The sequence below is a fragment of the Schistosoma haematobium genome, chromosome ZW (assembly GCF_000699445.3).
Source record: "Schistosoma haematobium chromosome ZW, whole genome shotgun sequence".
Lineage (NCBI taxonomy): Eukaryota > Metazoa > Platyhelminthes > Trematoda > Strigeidida > Schistosomatidae > Schistosoma > Schistosoma haematobium.
Window position 1 is genome coordinate 58,597,307 of NC_067195.1, and position 21,074 is coordinate 58,618,380.

At 37.1% G+C, this 21,074-nt stretch overlaps 1 protein-coding gene across 1 annotated transcript; it reads right to left on the minus strand.

Annotated features, from left to right (window-relative positions):
• Nucleotides 1-1,387: 1,387 nt before the first annotated feature.
• MS3_00001225 (uncharacterized protein) lies at nt 1,388-15,259 on the minus strand. Its single transcript, XM_051208703.1, has 16 exons — nt 15,116-15,259; nt 15,030-15,079; nt 14,782-14,997; nt 14,663-14,746; nt 14,434-14,628; nt 14,228-14,394; nt 13,108-13,204; nt 12,749-12,890; nt 11,865-11,943; nt 10,453-10,809; nt 9,620-9,818; nt 8,633-8,934; nt 8,400-8,511; nt 4,138-4,273; nt 3,466-3,560; nt 1,388-2,854 (listed from the first exon to the last, which is right to left on the minus strand). Exons 1-16 carry the CDS (start codon nt 15,180-15,182, stop codon nt 2,474-2,476), a joined length of 2,679 nt encoding a protein of 892 aa, XP_051072007.1. The 5' UTR covers nt 15,183-15,259; the 3' UTR covers nt 1,388-2,473.
• Between the last annotated feature and the right edge of the window lie 5,815 nt (nt 15,260-21,074).

Here is a 21,074-nt window from a genome sequence, read left to right on the forward strand (position 1 = left end):
TGTTGAAAGATAGCATTACTAGAAACGAAGCAGCTGCAGTCGGGGGGAGGACATTTATGAGTCTGTAAAGGTTCTGTCTTCAAGAAGGATGCTCTAATAACACATAAAAACTGAAATATTTCCGATGGAAATCATAATTCGTCGTAGACGGAATTCGACTCAGTTTAAAAGAATTGCAGTCTTTAAATCGCTAGTGGATGAGATTTGAGTACAGACATTTTAAGAGAATATTGTTTTACGGTTCTACTAGTGTAAAACGTGCACCTCTGAATGGAATTGTGCTGATTTTTGTTAGGATTATAATGAGAAGGAAATAAGATTATCACAACCATCGTAAATTTTTTAATAGATTATACTGAGAAATATTGGAAACAATCAAATTTTTACCTGTAATACTTCCACAGCAGCATCAACAAGACATCTAATCGGTATGTCAATAGGCTGATTTCGAAATTCATTCATGTGAAAACGTAGTTGCGGACCGGCTTCACCTTCCGCTGAGCTAATACGTAAACGTTGTGTTTCAAGCAAATTAGTACGATTAAATCGACCTAATTTCCCAAGTACCTAGTAAAGATTAACGAAAGAGGAATTTCGAATATTTATTTTAGCCAATGTAGAAAAGTGAAAATAACACTAATGAAATCTAGAGGATGATAGTCGCAGACTAAGAAGGTTAGAACTCTAAACCATAAAATAGTGCCAGGGATGCGAGGGACGCACTCAACTTAGGGAAGATGGATACAGCCAACTTATTCCACACAATTCAGTGAAATCTCTTATTACCACGGATTTACAAATATTGTACTGAAAATTCATTATAGCATGTGGTATAATGAAACACCATACAAAGTAGAAAACTCTTCAACTGTAACCTATTGCGTATTTACGATTTATGCTGAATAACACATGGAATCCCCAACATTCTGTATATTATTTTCGCTAAATAAGAATAAAATTTTAAATGGAAGGTTTACAAAATTAACGTGTTCGTTATTTACACTCGAACTTTACATTACCAAAAAAGCTCAAGCTGTAAGATCTAAATTCTACAAAACACATACAACCTGAGATGTCATCACAACAATTATGGGATAATATTTTAGGCACAAATTAACTCGGATCACATAGAGATAATATGATTTACGTAATATATAAACAGTATAATTAGTAGAAAAAACCTCTTTATGATTTAGGTAAAAAGAAAAGTTTTTTAATTTACACGGGAAAATATCCAAAAATGACCGATATATATATATGAGCAGTAATACTTGAATAGAACAATAATCGGATTGAAGAGATTAATATTATTATTATTATTATTATTATTATGCATCAAAAATGAAAGATGAACCAACCTTGAATGACATTTTTGTACATATTCACTGGGTGAATGAAGTGAATTGTACAACGCCAATAACATATCCCCACGTACTTGATATAAATGATCATGAAGAAAATCTGGTTGCATATTATCAACACAAAGCTCAAGAGTACGGAGACCCTTTACATTAACAAAATAATAATGAATTGATATAAATCAAGATTGAAAAGCAATAATTTGTCTTTTTATTTCAAACATTTAAGATTAAAATTACAAAGTAACCAATTAAATGTTCTTGGGCTTCAGTCAAATTCTTTGTGAGGCATGACGATACTATATGATTCATTAAATAGAAGTAGATGCAAACTGGTTTAAAATCTGCACCCACTAAAAGAAAGTCAGATGTAAGTATTTAGCTACCGCCCAACATAGAGCATAGTATCATTGAGTATTATTAAATTAGGGTCACTGAAGGTTAAATGAACCAAACAGAAGACTCCGTAATCCTAAAACCAAAATGCTTCACAGCATCAAAAACTTGAACATGGATGGAAAGTGAAAGGCTTGAAGAGATTAAGATTAATTAATGCGACTAAATATGAATACGAGCTTCTTCCATAGACCGTGAAACATAAGAAATTTGCCAACAATTTTTTGATAAGTCATTGAAGTTAAGAAAGAAAACATCTGTTTCGTTGTCTAAATTTTTAAAACACAGATTTGATAAGTGAGTTACAAAACTTATATATATTTTTGAACATTAACTACAGATTTTTCCAGTGGAGAACAGCAACAACTACGAACTTATCTTTAACACAACATTCAGGCATATTGTAAGAGTCAAATATGATACAACTGCTAAAACATTAGATGGCCATTATTTATTAATAACGGGATTTTATGAGCAAAGTGCTGCTCACTGTTAATCCAACTAATTAGATAAATCAACTTATCATTCGAATTAACTACCATACCTGGAACGATTAATTACTAACTGGGTTAAGATCAGTCATCACTCTTAACAAAACTACCTCATCTCTGTCCTCCTAATTAAATTGAATTGCAAAAACATATTATTAGAAGAGATTAAAAACGGAAAATAGATATGATTTTGCTGAGTGATAATGTTTTCTAAATTGTATCTTAATCTTATTTCAGTTTAAAATGGACGGTAAGCAAGCAAAATAACAAAACGAAATTTACCTGGTTGACAGTATTACAATTCAGCACATAAACTAACGGTTCCATTAACAGAGACAAATAGGGGAGTAATGTGGACAAACGAACTGGGACAATAACACACAGTTCACCCAATAGATCACGAGCATTCGAACGATGTGGTGAACGCAGTAAACGATTCAACGTCGTTAACATTTCAGGTAGTAAGGGAAAAAATTCACGATAAAGTTTGTCATGTGCTCCGCCCCCTATTGACCGAAAAAGAGTTCGTAATAAAGTGAGATATGCTGTAGGCTCTTTAGCTGTAAGGCAGTAATGCATGCTGCCTTGAACGATACGGCGTAAATGAAGCTAAAAGATGTAAGATAAATAAATTATTAATAATTCCAGCTTTATTGACCAAGAAATGTTTCCGAATAGGGCTGTGGATGAATATCTATGAAATTAAAAACATAAAATTAATTTTCAATATGGTTTTCATTACAGAAAACCCGCTAATGTCGGCTTATCGTTTCATTTTCATCTAAGACGACTCAAAAATGCATCTGTAACATATCTTGAACAAGACATATGGTGGGCATGAAGCGATTAATAGTTCGCATTTTACCTTTTTACAGTACACCCCAGCTATCACTCAAAGTAGACAGTGGAGATCTGTCTTTATTCTTAATTTAGTCGACTCCATTGAACCTTGAAATATCTATGAGCACCGAATAAAAATGAGCAATAACTGACGCTAAAATACCAACAATCATCTATTTAGATGTATTTCTATAAGACATGCATGCTGTCAGTCACAAAACTAAGTGCCATTCCCAAGAGACATTTATGCACAAAGATCATTATCCAGAGATGCATATCTAATAGTACTTTTTAAAAAATACTAGACCAAACGCAAAATCTATTTCTGTAGATTCAAGAAGATAGATAAATCTATAAAATATCAGAATAACGTAAAATACCTTCATAACTAATTCATTTTCTGTGCCAGACATATTTACAGAACTGAAACATAACTTTAATAATCGCATATAAAGTGCAGATTCATTGGTGCCATCTGAAATGGACAAAATAATACAGTTTGTTAACTAAATTATTCCAAGAACAGTTCCACGTAACAATACAATATTCTTTAAAATAACTGATTACTTGAAATAAAAAATTGTATTCCTATGATTCTACAGATTCTATAAGTCATTTTTGAAGGACTTTGTAACCTCACCAGAATCTCAACCTAGAATTATCAAAATAATTTTAAACAGTAACTTTTGATTGAAAAGACGACAAACCGTTTCAGTATTTTGCACGCCTTCAACATAAAGTGGCAAAAAGAATGAACCAATAGGTTTTCCGGCATAAAATTCCAATGAAATCTTTTTAGAATGGAATTAAAAAATAAATTATTTTCCCAAAAAATCAGAAGATACTGGAATCTTCTTCAAATGAGTGAGTTATTCAGTTAAACTAAACAGAAATAAATTAACAGATTCAATTTATTAATATGTTTATGTAAAGTTATACTGAAGACGATAATTAAAATGACAATGAAACGATTGTTTCCAAAGAATTGCTGATAAGACAGTTAAATGTACAATAAACTCAAACCAAAAAGTTGGAGAAAAAACATTGTTTACCTCCCAAACGTTCTAATCTATCAACTAGATAGGATAACAAAATATAACCAAAATATGATGTTTTATTTGGTTGAGATAGTAAATGTAACGCAATATTAGTGTAGGATGCGCTGCGATTGCACCAAACAACATAATCCTAAAAAGAAAAAAAAAACGAAAGGAAAAATGAGGAAGTTCAGATACTGACGAAATAAGAAAAAACTGCAAGATTTTACAAAATATGGTTACAAATTCGCACAAAAAATGAAGGAAACATAGTGATATAGCATGATAAAATAATATAGAAAGAGTTGGATCTAATATGGCGTCAAATATATGATAGAATAAAATGTCCATACATAAATTATTAACAGAAAAGTAAACTTGATTAAGGAATATCAATTTTGTAGGCTACTGTTCAGTGATCTGAATGTTAGGTTAAATTCTTACCCACCATATCACTTACCAACTGAGATTATCAAAGTGTCATCAACTATATGTTTGTCCCAACAATAGTGATTAGGACACAAAAACCGAAAAAAAGTACAGGAGCTTAGTGACAATAAATAGGCTTTAGACCATTATCTATTGCCCCCAAATGCCCTGGTATGGTCGAGATTGGTGTGGGCCATCCCTCCATCGCGAAATGCTCTCATATGGCCATGCGTATGCAGCCTCTGCCAGGGAAGTCTTACTCATTGCCCTCTCCTGGTTGGGGTGTTGTTTACGAAAATGAGAGGACGAAAAACGAATGTCCGGCGCTTTAACCGGATCCCAAATCAATGGTGCACATGGGCTCCAGTATTCTGCGGGAACAAATGGAGTATGAACCAATTTTCGGTCACCGTCTACCATGGGACTGCATCTCCTCACGATGCTCCACTGCCTTGTGGGTTAGACCTTTAGGTCAAAGGCTCGGGGTGTGGCTCCCTAAGAAAACCACCTGCTTCGGTCTGGGCACCCGGGCAGTATCACAGCCCACACACAACGGATTGATGTTAGCAAGCTGGTTGCAACTTCTGTTGCAAGTAAGTATCGAACCGAGCTAGTATCTAGGCTAGCTACCATTCCACCGAAAAGTATGGATGAGCATTGCTTGCAATTGCATGACGCCATGAAAATGGAGGGTACAGTCAGTTGTGGGTTCGCGAAACGTCCCGCTTATAAGCACTGGGTTTCTTCAGGCTACTTACAACTCATTGAAACCCGTCGGTCTACTCTGGATGACCGTGAGTTTGACCACAAACGAAGGTTGTTACGTAGTGAAATTGGGCAAAGCTTGCGTAAGGACCGAGAAGCCTGGTGGTCGAAGCGTGCTTATGAGCTGGAAGCAGCAGCTGCATCTGGTAATTACCGGAAGCTCTTTCAACTCATCCGAGCCACTGGCAGCAAGAAGTCTGGTGTGAGCGAAACAATCTGCGAGGATGACGGTACACCAATCACTAACATCCATCGACGTCTTGGACGATGGGCAGAATTTTTCGAAGGGCAGTTCAACTGGCCTGCTGCTCCGGCAACATCGGTCAGACTGTCCTGCCCTCCACAGCCGGTGACGACTGATCCACCAAATGAGGCGGAAGTCCGCAAGGAACTCCAACTTTTGAAGCGTTACAAATCACCTGGACCAGATGACTTACCTCCGGCTCTTTTTAAAGATGGTGGTGACTTTCTGACTAGGGAATTGACGACGCTGTTTACAAAGGTTTGGGAGCTAGAGAGTGTACCAACGTCATGGAATGAGTCGATAGTTGTCCCTATCTTTAAAAAGGGTTCACGTCGTTCCTGTAACAACTATCGGCGGATAAGTCTACTTCCGATTGCGTCCAAGCTATTGGCTTCCGTCATTCTTCGTAGATTGTTCAAAACCCGAGAAAGATTGACTCGCGAGGAGCAGGCTGGGTTCCGTTCTGGTCGAGGGTGTATTGATCATATCTTCACCCTCCGCCAAATGTTAGAACACCGCCATACTTATCAAAGGCCAACAATCGTAGTATTTCTTGACATCAGGGCTGCCTTCGATTCGTTGGACAGAGCTGTTCTCTGGGATTGTCTATTGAAGAAGGGTGTGCCTGAGAAGTTTATTAACATCCTAAAAGCCCTATATAAAAACACCTCAGGCAGAGTGAGGGCATACAACCACCTCTCTCCATTGTTCCATTCGAGCAGTGGGGTTAGGCAGGGTTGCCCAATCTCACCATTCCTCTTCAACTTTGCCATCGATGACATTCTGGAAACAGCTCTGATGAATGTAAGTAATGGTGGTGTGGATCTGTTGCCTGGAGAAAGACTTCTCGACCTTGAGTATGCGGACGATATTGTCTTACTGTGCGATAATGCCCAAGGCATGCAATCCGCACTTAATCAGTTGGCAATCAGTGTCCGTAGGTATGGTATGTGCTTTGCACCTTCGAAGTGCAAAGTACTTCTACAAGACTGGCAGGATTCTAATCCTGCACTCACCCTGGGTGGTGAGCGAATACTAGTATTCGAGAAGTTCGTGTATCTGGGTAGCTGTGTTAGTGCTGGTAGTGACGTGAGTGATGAGACCAATTCAGGTATAGTGAGAGCCAGAGCGGCTTATGCCAATCTGGGCCATCTTTGGCACCTTCATGATGTTAGTCTGGCTGTAAAAGGTTGGATCTACAACGCGTTGGTGAGAGCAGTTTTGCTCTACGCTTGTGAAACCTGGCCTCTCCGAGTTGAGGACGTTAGACAACTCTCTGTGTTTGATCATCGTTGTCTCCGAAGGATTGCTGACATCCAGTGGCAACACCACGTTAGTAATGCAGAGGTTCGGCATCGTGTGTTCGGGCACAGATATGATAATGCAATTAGTGTCACCATCTTGAAACATCGACTTCGGTGGCTTGGACATGTTCTACAAATGTCGTCCCAGAGAATTCCACGTCGTGCATTATTTGACGACGCTGGGACTGGTTGGAAAAAGCGGAGAGGTGGTTATTGTATGACATGGTGTCGTGGCATGAAAGAAAGCTACAAAGGGCTGGCTTCCGTTGATCCTTAACGACTCCCTGGCTGGGGTCCGAGAGATGGTGCAACACACTGGCTAGAGACTTTATCAGATACGGCTCAGAATAGAAGCCAGTGGCGATCCTGCTGTAGCCTTCTTTTACTTTCTTCATAAAAAAGTGGCTGTATCTTCGTTAACTGAAGGATTTCTTCTGGTTGTACCTTTCCGTTTCCCCCATTATTATTATTATTATTACACTACGTTACATTAATCTGGTCGTTGTTTTTTTTACTCTCCTTACCTTCCTTTTTTCTCCTCCAATTCTCATTGTTTTGTGTGGCGCATATATATTTGATGCCCCTTTGTACCGATATTTATGTGTTCAAATAAATAATTGGTGCCCCCCCCCCATCTATTGTGCTTCGAATATGTACATTACGGAGGATCAATAAATACGGACACTCAAAGGGTGGTAATAGAGAATGTGTGCAACTCTCTTTTTAAATAAATAACCACAAAGAAAGAAATACTAACTTTATGTACAACATTGATAATATCACAGCATTAAAATGTCTTCATCTTCACAATTATTTAAAATATTGCCCTTAAACTATATAAAATTAAACAAATCTATTAATAATTGTGAATTCTCATTTCACTAGATTAAGCTTAACTGTACAATATTTACTAGAAAATGTGATCAGTAAAAATAAGATCAACTGAAAGGAATAGTTCGTTCTAATGTATAACAGTCACAGCTTGTTGTATATATAGAGACTTCTACCTATTACTCATAATATTACTAATTAAATGAACAATGAAGCTTTCATGGTTATACTAAAAACAGTATTTACCATTATAAACTTTTTTTCCATAACTTCAAATAGAGAAAATGGAACTTTTAACTAGTAAACTATCTTATCGAAAGAATTAAATGCTAAAACAACTTTTTTAATCTTTATTAGGTCTACATAAACACATAACAGTTGGTTGTAAACCTGATTAAGCATCCTCGAAATGAAAAATATTAACAATTTACATGGCGTAAAATTTAAAAAAGAACAACTTTTGTCGATGAGGAATTTAAAATAATAGTTGGATTTACGCGAATAGTACTGAATTTTATGCTTGATCTGTCTGCATTTCAATTACAAGATCCATTTAAAGTATACGAAGTACATAAATATACAAAAGCTATTGTTTAATGATAATAATCCAATAATAAAGAAAAGATTCTTTTTGATGTTACTTGGTGTTAAAAGGACAGAAAAGGCTCTTCCACACAAAATTCTCAAAACACAGAATAACTCACGTGAATTTTACAAGAAAAAATTTCATGAAATGAAATTGGATTCAATTGAGCAAATGTTAGGGCAAATGTCTCAATAAGTAGGCGTTCATCAGGAGATTTGGTACTTGGCTGGCTGTATCATAGAAATGGAAATATAACAAGATAGAATGAATGTAGTTAAGTAAGTAAGTAAGGATGAGTTGTGTTATCGTTATTTCCTGACTTTTAATATAAACTAATTAAATTGTTCTTACCTTCTTAAATATAGTCGACCATCTCGGCTAACAAACTGTACAATGTCGATCATACGCATTCCATACGAGAAATATTCTGTTAAGACTACTAACTCATCTGGGCTAAGAATTCTATTGGAAAGCGATTGCTTTGATGATGTTGAAGAAACTGATGCGACATTATTTGTCTGAAGTGTATTATCATGTGGACATTGGATCATGCTCGTCATTACAGTACGAATGCCAGTGATAAGTGCTTTTACAAGAGTCCGGACATCCGTGTAGCTAAGTTGTAATTTAGCCAACGGTTCAACGATCCGGGGCTTTAAATAGAATGCAAAACAGATTTTAATATAGATGAGTACAAAGATTTTCATAGACAGTAAACTAAACACAAAACTTTACATCATTTACACTCGAAATCTTGTAACAGAATTTCAGGAAAGTGGGTGTAAACTTTAAAAATGGTATGTATTTTTGGATTACGTGAATTATGTGTGCATTTTCAAAATATTTAAACCAAAAGATATCTTAAAGTAGAACACATTTAAATCTTTTCTTGTCTTACTGAATCGACTACTAGGAGATCTATGACTACTGATGTTAGTATGCAAGTAATTACAAGTGTTTATTGACTTTAAATACCTAAAAGGATCACGTAACAATTGTATTTTAGTGTAACGACAAGAAGGCTAGATAAACAGGTACCGAGGGAACATAAAACTGAAACTACTTCGCACCAATATAATACAATCAACAAATCAGTAGTTAGTAACTGTCGTTAACAGTTAGGACATTCGTAAAGTGGTCCAAAAATAAATCTAACGGATTTTATGGCTAAGTTTTACAACTAACATACAGATAAAAAAATTTGCATAACTTTTGATTTAGAGTGGAGAGCTTTAGCATTCTAACAGAAATACATCGATATATTGAATCTTCTACTTTATTGTAGCTCAACAAACATATTCTTCTAAAAAAATAACATATATCGAGAAAAACACTAACTTCATGCACTTTTGATGCATCAGTTCCCGAATTTAGAATGTTTGAAAAATCTGAAGCAGGGACACTTTTATCAGTAAATGAGCCAACTTCGTTTAATTCACTCGAAAAAGAGGAAATATTGGCAAAAAGATAAGCATGTATGGACCTTGGACGCTGTTTCGCTGAATTGGACGTTACTTCTTCACCAGTTTCCAATACACTAAAACAGAAGAATGGGTAACGGTTAGTTTATTTGAATGTGGATTTCGAGGCGTCAAGTCGATATTTCACGTTTAGTGTTCGTGAAAGTTAAATTCTATAGTGAGATCCAAATAACCATTGTACTTAGTGCAAAATTATATCAATACTGGTTTGTATACATACATAGGCATATATACCATTTGTTGTTTATTTAATAGTCCTTATTTCTAATGCTTTTCTGTTTATCCTGATGAAAACAGGTAATTCTATTCAATGTACATATGACTACCTAACTATGTATCACTGCGATCTCATCTTACGTGACTCAAATGGTTAGAACTAGTTCAGTTCAATTTATTGAATACGGAGATTATATTAATGCGAAACCTGAATGTAAAAAAGAAACTTAAGTATTCAACGGTGATCCGTTGTTAATTCATTGGAGGTATATTTTAATTATTCGAGAGTAGTTTCGCTATCATAATATTGTTTATATCAGCAAAATGATAGGAAATCACATTTGAAAGTTGATAGAATTAAAAAATTTTCTGAAAGTATTTCGTTATGATAAAATTAGCACCGACAAAATTACCCGAAGTGTTTCAGTAACGTAGCATTTTATTTTTATGGAAATTTTAGAGAATAAGACTCACCATGTAGACTCTAATGCAGGTATGTAGTGATCTGCCACCACCTTAGCTTTTAACACACACAAATTTAATGTCTGCAAAAGCAGACGTCTCGCAGTTCCGGAAAAAACCTCATTATTCTGGTCCTCAGCATTTGTGGCTGATGCCCCTTGATTAGCGGATGTGGCTGAAACTGCTCGTTGTCTTATACACTCAACCAGATTTAGTATCAAACGTAAGCTCATCTGCTGGATTGAAAACGGGAGTGTATGGTCATGCATATTGCGACCATAAACATCAATGGCACGAGCGATTTTAGAAAGGCTAAGAGAACTACGAATATGATGAGTGAGATCAGCTAATGTGCTGTAAGCCAATGGCCTAGAACGAAAATTTACATGAATACATTAAGTGATATGATTAAGGTAATGAGACATTATTAAGTGAACTACTTATTTGACAATTATTAAATAGTTTAACTTAAGACTTGGTTAGTTTAAGTAAATATTATGACGTCAAAGTGACAAATATTGCTATATATTTATTCGTGACAAAAGAAAACGAAGTCAATTCAGTTTTAGCCTCTAATCTGAACAAATAGCTTATAATTTAACAGTTTAATCCATGAGCTAATTGAAGATAGACCACCATGGAAAACCTGGAAGCACTGGACGGCCGTTTCGTCCTAGTATGAGACGCCTCGCGAGATTCAAACCCAGAACCTATTAGTCTCGCGCGCGAATAGCTTATAAATAAATATTGTTATGTTTGAGATTAGCCAAACTGCAGATTTAGTTTGAAACAGTTATCCAGTGGTACGTATACTCCTTATCAAAAACCAAAATACGCTACTGATATCAGTTACAGTATGATAACACTTTCTAATCCCCGGTTTATAAGACACTAAGCAGTGAGATGCAGTTTATATAAATTATGTTGAATATAGCAAGTGTTGTGTTCTAATAGCGTGACTCCACCCTAACAGTTCTTTAGATACTAATCCTATCGAGATAATCGAAACCCCTTCCATAAGCCATGATGTAGTTAATAGTATAACACTTATTTATTTGACGTTTAATTACTCAATAACCACCAACGTTAATGTGTTATTTGAAAACGAATAGTGACTTATTGCTGAACAAAGATAGACAGACCTTCTGTAGTTTTTGATATAACTACTATCCTGTAACTCGAATTCCTACTTTGGGTTTCACTATGTGAACTACTCGCATTCTTATTAATAAGGCTATTGCCTGGCTCACAGTGTTGTTATCAACCGTTAGTTGGAATTTTTAACGTATATCAAGTGATATAATATCATAATCTAGTGTGTTCAGTCTATTACCCACCTAGATTTAACTTATCAAGCCGTATTGTCTATTATCAAGTGCGTGATTACAAAACAGGCTCTTTTAGAGTTATAAAAAATGTATTACCTCAATGCATCACGAATGGTATATCCTTGTCCAATTAAAATTTCTTCATTCATAAGTTCATCCAAAACTTGAAGAAATTCTAAACAGATATGAGAGTTTTAGACGGATCTGTAAAGAACCTGGTCTTCATAGCAAGAAACAAACTAGCAAAATAACTGAAATATGTATAGTTACTACAATGAATCTATATTAGACATAAAACTAAAACTGAACACATCCAATGATCATTATTTTTTAATGGCTTTCCCCAAATGACGTCAGTTTATTGTGAAAATCATTTGAGTGTTTAGTTTACAATTATTTTGAAAAGGGTGTTCACTAAAATCAATGTACTAATTCAGACCAATCGAGGTTAGGAAGGAATAATTAAGAACGATCCAGGTGGTCACTAGTAATCGTTTTAATTAAAGACAGTCAGCTCGAAATATGAATACCAATACCGTTGTTGAAGCATAAAAAATTCGACTCATTCATCATGATAAGATTTACGTGCCACTTTATGGGTCACGCTCATGATAAGTACCATAAAAATATTAAAAGACTAGATTGAAGCAGATGGAGGGAATTTTAAATAAATAACCTATCACCAAACGCTTATTGATCCATCCCTTCGGTCAACCATAAGCACTCATATGCATCGAACCAAGTTATCATAATTTATACTGAAACAGAGAGAAAGGACCAACAACATGCATATCATAAGAATTGTAAAAAATGGTACCTCAGTAAGCAGAGTAATAGATTAGCAAGCCAAGAATGCCTTACTTATGTTGTGGAACGGGAAATATTTTTTATACAGTAGTTATTTGCATGTGACATTCGATCTATTAATCACGATTATCTGAATCTGACTAATAAAGACAACATTCATGGAAACAACTTACTAGGACGAATTTCCTGTGCACTGAGAATATGACGAGCAGCAATAAAAAACTCCTTACGCATATTCGTTACTGAAGGAGGACAATTGACCAACAAATTCATCATGCCTTGAACAAGGCTGACCGAGTGTAGCTCAACCAAATCCTAAAATGAGTATTAAGTGAACAATACGTCGTAAGTCCTTAGCAGTTACTCCCATACGGATGAAGTAGATACGGGGACAGAAATAAAAGTAAAGATATAGTTAAAGTGGACGATTAACTAATAAAAATCCTGACCAGAGTATGAGTAATTTTATTGAAAACAAAACTAACATATGTGTTTTCTGTTTAGACCAGTTAGAACACAATGATAAACATACTTGGTATATTTTAATTACGTAGGCGAGGAACGATAAAGTTTTCACCTGAGCAGCCATAAAATCAATGAACACTTCTTGACAAAAGTTAGCATTTTTCCTGGAAAGCACAACAGAAAAAGATAATCGGCAAAATAGTGTGATCGGGAGTATATCTATAGAGAGAAAACCTCTTTGAATAGCGCTTAATCACTTGTGACATTGTATGGACAGATAAATTTGGTCAGTACCTCTAGCATGACGTGCTTAATACATACAACCACTGGACAAACAAACTAAGTAATGGACTTTATGTCTTAAATATGTCCATTATTCTCAGCTTATTTATTTCCCAACCTATTACTGATTTACTTTACTCTTCCAATTTTCCGTGATTTATTTTATGTTATTGTGAAGTATACTGACTTAAACTGATAACCACATTACAAGGCTCCACGCTCATATCTATTTCTAGGTTATGAATAAACTAACTGTTGTGACGCATTGTCTACACATGCACTGGCTGGCATACATTGAGAAAAAATTTGGGGAAGTCAGTCCGCCAGTCAGCTACAATGTAAGACCAGGTACACAAATGCATCGGTTCAAGTTGCCATACCTCCTTAGCACAACAAGACCAACACCAAATTCGTAGAAGCAGTTACTTCAATGATAATAAAAAAAGATTTTATATAATGATGTGATACAGGGTAAAACGTACAAAATTTTGATCGCACGGTTTGAGCGAAGACAAAGAGTGTATACACCTACGCCACTGTGATCGGTTCTGAGCCATATCACTCAGTCTCCAACCATTTATTACGACAGAGGAAAAGATAATCAAGAAATGGTGTGAAAATTATTGCTGAAGCTTCTCTGACTAATACCTTAGAAAAGGTTTTTTGTAATTGGCGCATGCTTATTTCGCCCTAACGTTAGTGTTACACACACTGACTACACGAAACAGCCTATAGCTCTTGAGATGAAAATAGATTTGTTGAAATAATTAACACTATTACACTTACTAGAACATAAAACGCCAGAAAATGAGTGTTGTGACAGATTTCAGGAGTTATTGTAAAACCAAAGCCCAATTAGAAAAGTGTACGGTAATAAGAAAATAGGTATAATTACAGTGACATACTTTTGTTCTTCTGTTGGTTTGAGGTTGATGAAATCCATTATTAATGGAATGAAATCAGAAACATCTTGGTGTATATGTTGCTTGAATAGCTGGTACATTAGGACCACTAAAATAGGAATCTCTTGCATGACTTTTAAAGAAAACCCAGATTTAGGGAGAATGTGGTACTGAAATCCAACAACAGTTAATTGGATTTGAATACTTACAACCATGAAAGTACCATCAGTTTTAAGCTCCTGTGTGTAAACACTTGTAACTGTGTATGCATTTAGAACTTCTGCTTCAAGATCAACATCGGAAATGGCAGGAACTTCCAACTTTAACCTTGGCTCAAAAATCTTGTTGGCTCGAAACCTTAGGTCACTGTACACCTCCTTCACAAAGTCCAAAAACCGTGAGACCTAATAATTAATAAAAACTCTAATCAAAACCCACATCATTTGAGAACGATGGTCGATAAAATTTATGGATGTCTATAATCAGCTTCACACAAACAAGAACGTTATCTTCATTTTCAACCTACAGGGTGAAATAGTAAGTAGAGGAATTCATACTTCCACTAATTTAAACAACATTTCAAGAAGAGATCGAGCAAAAGGTCTTAAATGATCACCATTTGGGATTTTCTGGATGATTTCAAGACATAAACGACGAAGCTGTTGAGTGTCAGACTCTTGTAAGTTATCTGGCATTGTTGACATCAGATAATATTGTATCTTATCGTGAATTACGAATGTTAGATCCTGAATTTCTCTCTCCGCGGCCGCATTCTAAACTTTTATCAACATTGAAAAAAACTTACCTCTAAACAATCACAGATTTCGTGACCAGTTCTTAACTGTTCATCCAAGTCTAAATATAATAACATTAGGCTGGAAGATGACTAACCTGTAGTTTCACAAAATAGCTTATTGATCTTCGCCGATATTTTGCCACAAAGACTGTCAGGTCTCATTTCAAAATGCGTTTATTATGATCAGGAATGAGAAGTAGCTCACCATCCGAATTGCCCTCGCTACAAAGCTAACAAGGATAACGTTGTGTAGAAGCCACTTCAAACTTTGTATTTCAGAAATCCAAATTTCAGGTTTGTGTCTTAAGAACCTAAGAGTGACCTTCTGAGTCATCTCTCTTTTAGTAAGTTTTTGTGAGTATCCGATATTCTAATAAAAATGTTAATCGCTGGACCTTTATCGATACTGTTTGACATGTCTCTGAGGCAGTCCAGACTGCCCAGGGACTGGAAAGAGGCAATAATAAGTCCGGTGTATAAGGCTAGGAATAAGGATCTAGTTAGCAACTATGGACCCGTTAGCTTAACTAGTGCGGTTGTAAAACTGATGGAAAAAAATCATTCGGATATCTGTTATAAACTATGTTGAAGGGCGTAATCTTTTCTTCAGGGAACAAAATGGTTTTCGGAGTAGCCTATCATGCTTGATAAATCTTCTCATTCCAAGGGAAGATTGAGCTGCGATAGAAGATCGGAATATTCCTGTTGATGTGATTTTCATAGATCTAAGTAAGGCCTTCGCTAAGGTCTCCCATTTTGGTCTTAAATTCAAACTGGGGCGTTTTGGAATCCGTTATACAGTAGTAGATTGGATAACTAACCTTCTCCATGACAGGAGACAAAGGGTAAGGGTTAATGTAGCTCTCACCTCATGAGTACCTGTAAAAAGTATAATTCCCAAAGGTACAATGAAACGAGCTACTCCGTTCACCCGGAAGCAGACGAGCTTTTACCAGTTGTCTCTATTCCAGAGGTGTTGGAGACTCCGTTGGTAAACAGTCATGATAATCGCAACTGCAACCATATGGATTATATAATAAAGTTGCAAGTTGACATGAACATTCTCAATCCGTTTAAGTATCTCATCAGCCCCAACATCACAGAGACTCCGGATCAAGTGTATGACATAGATAATTCCCTAGATCGTGTTGTATCAGAGGTATTTGAAAGAATAAGACGATCTAGCAATACAATTGTGTTTAATATACCGGACACATATGCCCTTAAAAATATCAAATCTAGTCTGCTTAGAGCCAGCAATATGACACACGTACCATGTGTATGCACAAGATTAAAAATAAGTCATCCTGATATTCACTCACCGATCTTGTTCAAATTCAACTCATCTGTAGACGCCAGTGAATTTCTAACTTTCGAAACTCTTACCAATCATAAGAGTATTCATGAAACTACCAATTGCAATTTTTACTCTAACCTGCTTCACCACGATAACGCTCAGTTGCTTATTCTTTTGTTCAAAGCCGCTTTCTGTCCAATAAAATTACTCATCTTAAAACCCTTTTATTCCTTGTAAATCCAACCATTGTACTTATTACGGAAACGGTGCAATTCAACTATATCGGATCACTCATTGAAGGTAGGTAACTATGTTTTCTCTAGAACCTATAGATGTTATGGATTAGGAGTATCGGTACAATTATCTATGTCCGTTCAGACATTCAGACGTGCGAATTTGAGGGTTAACCTCCTGGTACTATAGACGAATCCACTTTGGTTACTGTAAGCTTTAGATCTCAAAATTGTCTACTGGTGGGATGCATACACAGACCACCACATGCGGATACTAAGCTTGACGGATTACTAACAACCATCTTTTCCATTGCTTCGCACCAACCACATACTTTTAAAATCATCAGAGGTGATTTTAATCCGCCAAACATTACAAATTGTTCGACTCCGGTACCAGGTCGATATAACAAGCTAGTTTAAACAATAGAAATTTTTGGATGGGTCCAACAGGTCCGAAAACCTACTTGTGGGAATAATATACTTCACTTATTGTTTACAATCAACATACACTATCTCAGTGCATGTCAATCATGAGATTGTAGTGCGGCATCGAGTCGCGGTTGACTATGATCACCGCTACAGGAAGACTACGTACCAGTTAACCGATAAGATCCCCCGTAGGCCAAATATCAGAAGGCAGTTGATGGCTGTAGTCGAGATGTATTTGTTGGCGATCTCGTGGTATCAAAAGAATACCGGGATCGTGCCAAAAGAGTACAAGCGGAACTACTGAGCAAACGTAAGCTCGTGCAAGGTCACAATCCATAGAGAAGGTATGTATTTTGGTACAGTTAAACAAACAAGTACGGTAAAACAGTCCCTGGTGCAATTGGTTATGATAATAATTGTTCTCATCACACCAATCGTGTTCTCTTGATAAAAGTAGGTCACTACAGGAGCCCCTCGCTCGAAAAGGTTTACACTTTCGATAAGTAGCGGTTTCGTTCGTCGGACTGGTCAGCAAACATGCAACTCTAGGACGAAATGGTTGGCAAAACAGGAAGCGATCGCTGATCCTCGAGTCGCCACTGAAGGTCTTTTACATAGAACAGTACCAGGAGAAACAGGCTGCATTTGTTGCTCATGTTCATGTTATTTCATCCTATGCAAACCAAAGGGTGAAATAACAAAGAAAGACAAATCAAACATCATCTACAAAATAAATTGTGCCAAATGCGAAAAACACTACATCGGACAAAGCAGTCACCCCCTTCACCTTCGCCTACATGAACATCAGTTAGCAGTTAAACGCCATGGTACTTCCTCACTTATATCAATACACGTGGACAACTGTGGACACTCATTCGATTTGAAAAATGTGGGAATCTTGGACAGAGGAAATTCCCAAAACACCAGAGAATTTTTAGAGGCCTGGCACTCAGTTCAATCAACAAGCACATTGAAATCGATCCAATTTGTCAACCAATCAGGAAAATTATAAACATATATAGGGACAAAAATCAAACCAACGGGAGGCACAACCAAAAGAAGGAAGTAAACAACGACAAATTTAATTTCAATAAGAACCAATCAACGTCGAGGTGTACAGAACAAGCTGTGAAACGCATATGGAGAAATTCAAAGTTTGTGCTGATGACGTCGTTCAGAAGAACGATGAACGCTTCACGATACAACCAGCTCAGAGAACAAAACTCCATCAAAATCATCCACCTGAGCTAAAATCTTCTCCACCATCTTCACAGATGAACCAGAGCAGACATTTTGATCTACAAACCTGGAAGCGGACTGAAACTCTTACTCAATGTTTTTTATGGTAAACTTACCTTACCACAAATAATATTGACATTCCTTTTTCCAATCCATACCACAACCTGATATATTGCCTTGACTGCACAGCTCCAATTAATAACCATGTGGCTTATAATGCTAAGAGGGGCCAGAATACTGTTAAAATTTTCAAAAGAAAGATGAGGCAATTAAAACACCGCTACTACAGGCATAATGACGTGTATGCACTTCAGAGCATACTTAACATGCTCGACAGAAATGCTTCATCTAAACGCAAGCACTTTGTGAATATAGAAAATAAAGCCCTAGGTAGTAAGAGCCCAGAATTATCAATACTCCGGCTTTTTAAATCCCATGTGAAGTCAAGCATTTTTGATGACCCTGATATTATTTATGAATAATTCAGCCAGCATTTCTCACAATGCTAGAAAACGGGAACTGAAAGCTCTATCGATACATTTCCAATGATCACATCCAGACACCTATCGAAAATTGATTTTATACCCTCCAACATCAAGCAGGCCATAGATGCCCTGAAAAAGTCTTATCATGGTGGACCTGATGGGATCCCTTCATCATTTGTGAAATATGGTGGTAGAGAATTCCCACTACTTTGTTTGAAACTCCCCAACCTATCTATGGAATATGGAACCTATCCATCTGTATGGAAAACATCTCTTATAACCCCTAGATTCAAAACAGGATCACGTAGTGATATTGCTAACTATGGGTCAATTAATTTGACATCCGTGCTATCAAGAACCATGAAAAAATCATCCACAATTCACCGACCGCGCTTTTCGAACGGGAAGTTTAGTCCTAACGTGATTTGCATTTATCAAACTTTTGCTGTGTTCTTACGCAACAAAAGTACCATTTCAGTTCTAAAGAATCTATCCTGAGCTATACGTTCGGTAGATTACTTTTTTTTTGAGTTTCACTATATTTAATAGTTACCTGTGGTTTTGCCTCAGCTTACTATTCGGTTTTTTTTTGTTTTTCACGTATAGACTAGTTTCAGTTTATATCACTCGTTTTGTCCATTTTTGTCCGTTTTCAGTGTGCTTTTTAGTGTTTTTTTTTAAGAGGTCCTAGGCTCTTGCAAGCATCTATAACATAATTTGCTTCAACACCGTCATGAAAAACTCATGCAAACGTCCGGGATGCCGTTTTGCTGTCACAACTGGCATGCAGTGCGACAACTGCAAAGGTTGGTTCCACGAAGCATGCACAGATCTGACAGCAACTGCTTACAACAGACTCAGCAAGTCAGAGCAAAAGTGGGTGTGTGTCACGTGCAACACAGACTCCGTAGTCTTGCTGAGTAACATCATTGTCCTACTGACAAGTCTTCGGAACAAGTTGTCAGTTAACTTGGAATACGATAGTAAAAAAACTGATATACAAACAAGAGAGTGCAACGGACCCAAAAACAGGGATATCGATAGGTATTCCATCGATGGAACATCCATCCACACTAACGACGACGTGTTGAGGCTCAGTACCATCATTACGTCGACGGTACTGAACTCCCTAGGCAAACTCGGGTCTCCCAGCTCAGGGTCCCCGAACACAACAGTGGTTGCCAAAAACCCTGCATGTGATTCGACCCACGTTAAGAGAGCCCAAAAGAACCAGGCATCACCGCCTAAGCCGAGCAACCCAAGAGTTGCTGCACGGAAAATAACTGGTAATCTAGTCGCACAGTCTACCCCCAAGACTGTTCGTCCGGTCAATAAAGAGCCCATGATTCATAAACGCACACTGACCTCCAAACAACAAGTTACTAAACCTGAACCCATCGTGAAATCTGGTAAATTAACAACAGTTCGTGACGATTCTCTCATTATCATGAACCTCGTTGACAAGCCTGATCTTCCTCTCAGTCTGCAGGACAAAAACGACAGGATGCTCTGGGGTGAATTGAACAAGAAGCTCGAACTTCCTAGAATAGAGCCTTTGACGGTCACCCGGCTCACTCGAGGAAAGGATTCTAAGCATCTAAATCACCCGAGGCTTCTCCGAGTAACACTTAAGGCTGCTACCGACGTAGAGGACGTCTTGCTAGCAAGCCACTTGCTGAAATCAGATGGTAACGTAAGAATACTGCCCGACACACCGTACTCTGAGCGCAGTATCATACGAAACGTCCCTAAAGAATCTCGTGAGAAGTTTTTCCGCGGAAGAAACATAATTGTCCAAGGTATACCGGAAAATGCAGACCCTACTCAATCAAATTCTGACATCAGGGAATGGAAATTCATCAAACAGTCCTTGAGGCTCAAACACATACTGACTCAGCATGTGACGAGACTAGCCAAGAAGGACGGTGATCTTAGACCCCGTCTAATGAAGATAACCTTCCCATCTTCCCACATGGCGGCTGCAGTTCTGGAAGCATTTCGTGCTAATAGACGTCGATTGCCACCTGGAATCCACATGCACCCGGATAGGCCATACGAAGTTAGGACCAAGAACAAAGACAAGTTGGAGCTGACCATTCCACTTGTGGACTGTCTAAACGATAAAAAAACGTGTAAAGGACAGGGCCTACCACCTCGGCAAACCTCACATAGGTGGGCTACCTGTCCATTCACATAAGGTTCATACAGAAAAACAGGACGAAGCTCACGCGTTCCAAATTGAAAGCATAAACTGCTTATATATGAACGCCGCGAGTCTACCAAACAAACTGGATGTATTACGTGAACTAAGCAACGCTAATAAGGCCCATCTGATAGGAATATCTGAAACATGGATATCTTCTCAGTTCTC

What these genes read in the sequence shown, in the direction of transcription:
- MS3_00001225 (XM_051208703.1), bottom strand. Translation starts at nt 15,182, where the DNA reads ATGAGACCTGACAGTCTTTGTGGCAAAATATCGGCGAAGATCAATAAG. An exon ending in ACCATTCGTGATGCATTGAG is followed by an intron (nt 10,810 to 11,864) that starts GTAATACATTTT and finishes TTTTCGTTCTAG; the next exon opens with GCCATTGGCTTACAGCACAT. An exon ending in ATGCATCAAAAGTGCATGAA is followed by an intron (nt 8,935 to 9,619) that starts GTTAGTGTTTTT and finishes TTCTATTTAAAG; the next exon opens with CCCCGGATCGTTGAACCGTT.